This window comes from Cryptomeria japonica, chromosome 5 (assembly GCF_030272615.1).
Source record: "Cryptomeria japonica chromosome 5, Sugi_1.0, whole genome shotgun sequence".
NCBI lineage: Eukaryota > Viridiplantae > Streptophyta > Pinopsida > Cupressales > Cupressaceae > Cryptomeria > Cryptomeria japonica.
The window spans coordinates 812,240,169-812,245,110 of NC_081409.1; the positions used below are offsets into that span (position 1 = coordinate 812,240,169).

Below are 4,942 nucleotides of genomic sequence, written 5' to 3' on the forward strand. Positions count from 1 at the left end.
GTTTTTGAGTGAGATTTTAATGTTGTTTTAGATATTGGTTCTTTCACATCAATTGTTGATTGTGAACCATTTCCATTCTGTTAGGTTTAATTGATTCTAACAGTCATGTTATTCTAGTTAAAGGAAACAGTAGTGGCCTGCATTTTGTGAAGGGTGTGAAGTGTTTTAGTGAAAAATGTGCTTAATGAGGATGCAAAAAGTTAATGAGTATTCTGTGTTTCCAACTGGCAGCTGTAAGAAAACTCTGAACAAAGATGACTTGTGTTATGAATAGTCTGGTTTAAAGGTGTATTGTGGTTGTATTGCAGCCTTGAAGGAGACGAACTTTATTCTACTTGGGAGGAAGTTCATGATACTTTTGACTCCATGGGCCTTCAAGAGAATCTGCTACGAGGAATTTATGCTTATGGTAAACGGGAACATTTAAAGGGACATTTGTTGCACATTTGTTTCATTTTGAATGTATTGTGGCTTTGGGTTGGTTTGTGATGGTTATGTTGATTTAGACTGAATTGTTAGAGTATTCGGGTATTTACTTGATTAATTAAATATTATTTGTTTAATTATTTAAGTTCCCTTTATCTCTTTTACACTTAAGCTAACTTTAGGTGCATATAATTCATTGTTTTAATTAATTATTATGTGCAAACCTAGGTTTTCCCTTTTTAGGGTTTCTTGACCTATTAAAGGTTGAGTTCTTTTTTTTCATTGTAAGAATCACATTACATATTTTTGTGAATATTGAGCTCTCTCTTTTTGAGCATATTCTCTGTGTTTTGTATGTTCTTCAGATTTTGCTTCATTGCTTCTCCTTGTAACAGGTTATTCGGCTTGCAGAAGATCTTCAGGCTTCTGTGGTGTTGTATTTTCTCAACTCCTATATGGTATCAGAGCGTCAAATCTATAGCTACCTGTTCTTGTTTTGAGATTTTTGGCTTTGGAAGCAGATCTGGGGTTTCAGGAATTTTTTATGTACCTAGGGTTTGAGCTTTTTTTCTAAGAACTTTGGGTCTAAATGGACCTCACCATTGTGCTCAGAAGGCCCGAAAACCCCTATGGTCATATAAAATTTGACCTATTTTGGTTTTTGAGCCTCTGGGAGCAATTTTTTTTCTCTGATCCAGGCTGTACGGCCCTGGCACGCATATCGAGAAAAAAAATTCAAAAAAAATAAAAAATTTGCCTTTTTATGGCATGCACGCCGAAATTTTCTTTTAAAAAAAAAAAAAAAACAATTTTGGGGGTTCCCACGGTACGCAGGGTACCGTGGGACCCCTGCAGGTGTCAATACGGCTCCTTGGGCCCCGCGCCTGCCAGTCACCGAACCCCGGCCCCTGCCGGCCTCGGCTTCCGCTCCCACTGCCGTTGGTCTTCCCGCCGCCGGAATCGTCCCGGTCGCCCTGCTCGGCCGCCGTTTTCCTTCCGGCCGCCGACTCTCTGTGCGCCCGCCGCCGGCCGCCACTTCCCTTTCGGTCGCCGCCACCGGTCTCCCCGCCCGCGCTCAGCCCTGTGCCCGCTGGCCATTGCTTTCCTTCCGGCCGCCGCCTCCCTGTGCGCCCGCCGCCGGCCGCCGCTTCCCTTCCGGTCGCCGCCGTCGGTCTCCCCGCCCGCACTCAGCCCTGCGCCCGTCGCCGGCCGCCGCTTTTGCTTGGCCAGTTTTCCAGCCAACAATCGCTCCGCCAACCAGCCGCCACCCTGCCACCCGGCCGCCACCAGTGCGCCACCGGAGCTCTGCTCCCTCGCCACCGAACCACCAACAGTGCCACCAGACCCCTTTTTTGGGCCTTTTAAGGGGGGGTTTGGTTTTTTGGCCCTGTCTTGGGCATACGGAGTCGGATTTTGGCGGACGAATAGGCGTCGAAAAGCTGGTTCCGACACCGACCTCATGGTGTTAGTAATTTATTCCAATTTTGTTGTTTGACTGTGTTTTTTTATAGTCAAAGTGAGGTCTCTTTTTTGCACTCTGGGAGACGTAGAATAAGCATCCGACCTCCATTTTTCGAAAACTTTATATTTTCGGAAAGCGTATTCTATGTAATTTCCAAAAATATGAGTTTTTTTTCTAGATTCTACTCCATGCATATTTTATTCAGTTTTTTGCTTTTCAGCACTCTGGTGGATATCGCGGTTGTTTCAGGTCCTAGGATTTCTTTTCTGAGTAGGGTGTCTCTGTTTTGATTCTCGTTTATATTTCTAGTCTTCTTATCATTGTAGCTTGTAATTATGCAAACGCACTGAGATAAAGTGCCATCATGCATTGTTTACTTGGAATCTTGCATATCTTGTGTCTCGTTGTACATGCACTGTTGATCAAGTGCCATGAGGGGGTTGATGTTTGCCTTTGTTTGCCATCTTCCTTTGTCAAGTGAGTGTTCCTTCCACGACATTCGCCTCATGTTGATGTGTCTCAACACCTTTGATGTTCTTGGTTCTTCGTCATGCAGTTGTTTTTGGCTATCCTTTTTAGTGTTCCTGTCCCTCTCCCACTTCCGCATTATGGGGAGGTTTATCCTGTTGGTTCTAATGCTTCCGTGGTTCGATTGATCAGCTCTTTAGGCTTTGGTTTCTCATGCCATCTGTATCTTCAATTTTAGTTGTTTTGCCTTGTTTGCCTCCTGATTCGAGTAGTGTCATTTGAGGGCACTCATGCAGATTACAGTCTTCTCTACCTGGTCATGTTCTAGTTCAGTGGATGTTCTTCAGATCAGCAGTTATTCTTCGACAAAGTTTGCATGCTCTTCATGCTTCAGTGGCGTTCTTTTATCTTTTTTTGGAGAGGAGTTTTTTCCCACTGGGTTTTCTCCTTTGTCTCCGTTTCATAGAGATTTCATTGTATTTGGGTACCTGATCAGGCCTTGTTGCCGGGACCCATCTTTATTGCTTTCAGTAGCTGTTCTAGGTTTTAGCTTCTCCCTAAGTCTAGCTTAAGGGGGGGTGTTAGAGTATTCGGGTATTTACTTGATTAATTAAACATTATTTGTTTAATTATTTAAGTTCCCTTTATCTCTTTTACACTTAAGCTAACTTTAGGTGCATATAATTAATTGTTTTAATTAATTATTATGTGCAAACCTAGGTTTTCCCTTTTTAGGGTTTCTTGACCTATTAAAGGTTGAGTTCTTTCTTTTCATTGTAAGAATCACATTACATATTTTTGTGAATATTGAGCTCTCTCTTTTTGAGCATATTCTCTATGTTTTGTATGTTCTTCAAATTTTGCTTCATTGCTTCTCCTTGTAACAAGTTATTCGGCTTGCAGAAGATCTTCAGGCTCCTGTGGTGTTGTATTTTCTCAACTCCTATATGAATTAGAGGGTTTTGGATGCCTAACGAGATCTATTTAAACATTCAATCCTCAGGTTTTGAAAACCCATCTGCTATTCAGAAGAGAGGTATTGTTCCTTTTTGCCAAGGCCTTGATGTTATCCAGCAAGCGCAATCAGGAACAGGAAAGACTGCAACATTTTGTTCAGGAATTCTACAACAGCTGGACTACAATCTCCAGTACTGTCAGGCACTAGTTTTGGCACCAACTAGAGAATTGGCACAACAAATAAAAAAAGTGATGAGGGCGCTTGGTGATTATCTACAAGTAAAAGTACATGCTTGTGTTGGAGGAACAAGCATTAAAGAGGACCTTCGTATTCTTCAATCTGGTATCCATGTTGTTGTGGGGACACCTGGTAGGGTTTATGACATGTTGTGTCGCCATGCCTTGTGCTCTGATTATATTAAAATATTTGTTCTTGATGAAGCAGATGAAATGTTGTCAAAAGGGTTCAAGGACAAGGTAATACTAGAGTTAGATTTCTAAATTATTCATAGGATGCTAGATGAAGTCTTATCGTATGCCATTTCCAAAACTGTCATTTGCTTTGTTAATGAATTGATGATTGATCTCCTTGTTCTTTTAGATATATGATATATTTCAACTGCTTCCACAAAATCTCCAAGTTGGTGTTTTCTCAGCTACAATGCCTCCTGAAGCCCTGGAGATCACAAGGAAGTTCATGAATAATCCGGTTCGGATTCTTGTGAAGAGAGATGATCTTACTCTAGAGGGTATCAAACAGTTTTATGTAAATGTGGAAAAAGAGGATTATAAGATTGACACGCTGTGTGATTTGTATGAAACCCTAGCAATAACACAGTGTGTGATTTTCATCAATACGAGGAGAAAGGTTGATTGGGTAACAGACCAAATGGGAGCTCGTGATCACACAGTGTCTGCAACACATGGTGATATGGATCAGAATAGCAGAAACATCATTATGAGAGAGTTTAGATCTGGTTCTTCCAGAGTGCTGATTACAACTGACCTTTTGGCCCGAGGTATTGATGTTCAACAAGTTTCTCTTGTTATCAATTATGACTTGCCATCACAACCAGAAAACTATCTCCACCGTATAGGTCGTAGTGGGCGATTTGGTAGGAAGGGTGTGGCAATTAACTTCGTCACCCGGGATGATGAGAGAATGCTCCAGGGCATACAAAAATTCTACAATGTGGTAATAGAAGAACTGCCATCAAATGTTGGAGATTTGATATAAGATGTTGCAGGTGATGTGTGTTTGTGTTGTGTTGTAAGGACTTTTGAGATGAATAGCTTCCTCCTTGTGGGAGCTAAATTTTTGGAGAATCTGTTTAGCGTGTGGAGTTATCAGTATTTCTGGGTCTTAAACCTTATTTTGTATTAACTAGTATCGGATGAGGGAGATCCTATGTTATCTTTTTGACTTTTCCATGGGTTTTTTTAATGTTAATAATTAGATGATAGGTTCTATGTTGTGGCAGCTTCCAGCCGAAAAACTTCTCACGCTGTAAAATAAATTGCCAATAACTTTTGGAATGAAAGTGTAGCCTAAATTTTTGGAAGTTTGGCATCTTTAGTACTAAATGTTGGAAGAATATCCATGAAAATATTTAAAGGATTGCATACATT

General features: G+C 41.2%; 1 protein-coding gene across 1 annotated transcript; it reads left to right on the top strand.

The window, feature by feature from the left end:
• Nucleotides 1–351: 351 nt before the first annotated feature.
• Nucleotides 352–4,648, top strand: LOC131875674 (eukaryotic initiation factor 4A-10-like). Its single transcript, XM_059220281.1, has 3 exons — nt 352–409; nt 3,360–3,790; nt 3,915–4,648. Exons 1-3 carry the CDS (start codon nt 367–369, stop codon nt 4,548–4,550), a joined length of 1,110 nt encoding a protein of 369 aa, XP_059076264.1. The 5' UTR covers nt 352–366; the 3' UTR covers nt 4,551–4,648.
• The last annotated feature ends 294 nt before the right edge of the window (nt 4,649–4,942 follow it).

Bases quoted from the DNA above. Each gene is read 5' to 3' on its own strand.
- LOC131875674 (XM_059220281.1), top strand. From the start codon at position 367: ATGGGCCTTCAAGAGAATCTGCTACGAGGAATTTATGCTTATG. The intron at 410-3,359 runs GTAAACGGGAAC...TTCAATCCTCAG, and splicing joins ACGAGGAATTTATGCTTATG to GTTTTGAAAACCCATCTGCT. The intron at 3,791-3,914 runs GTAATACTAGAG...TTGTTCTTTTAG, and splicing joins CAAAAGGGTTCAAGGACAAG to ATATATGATATATTTCAACT.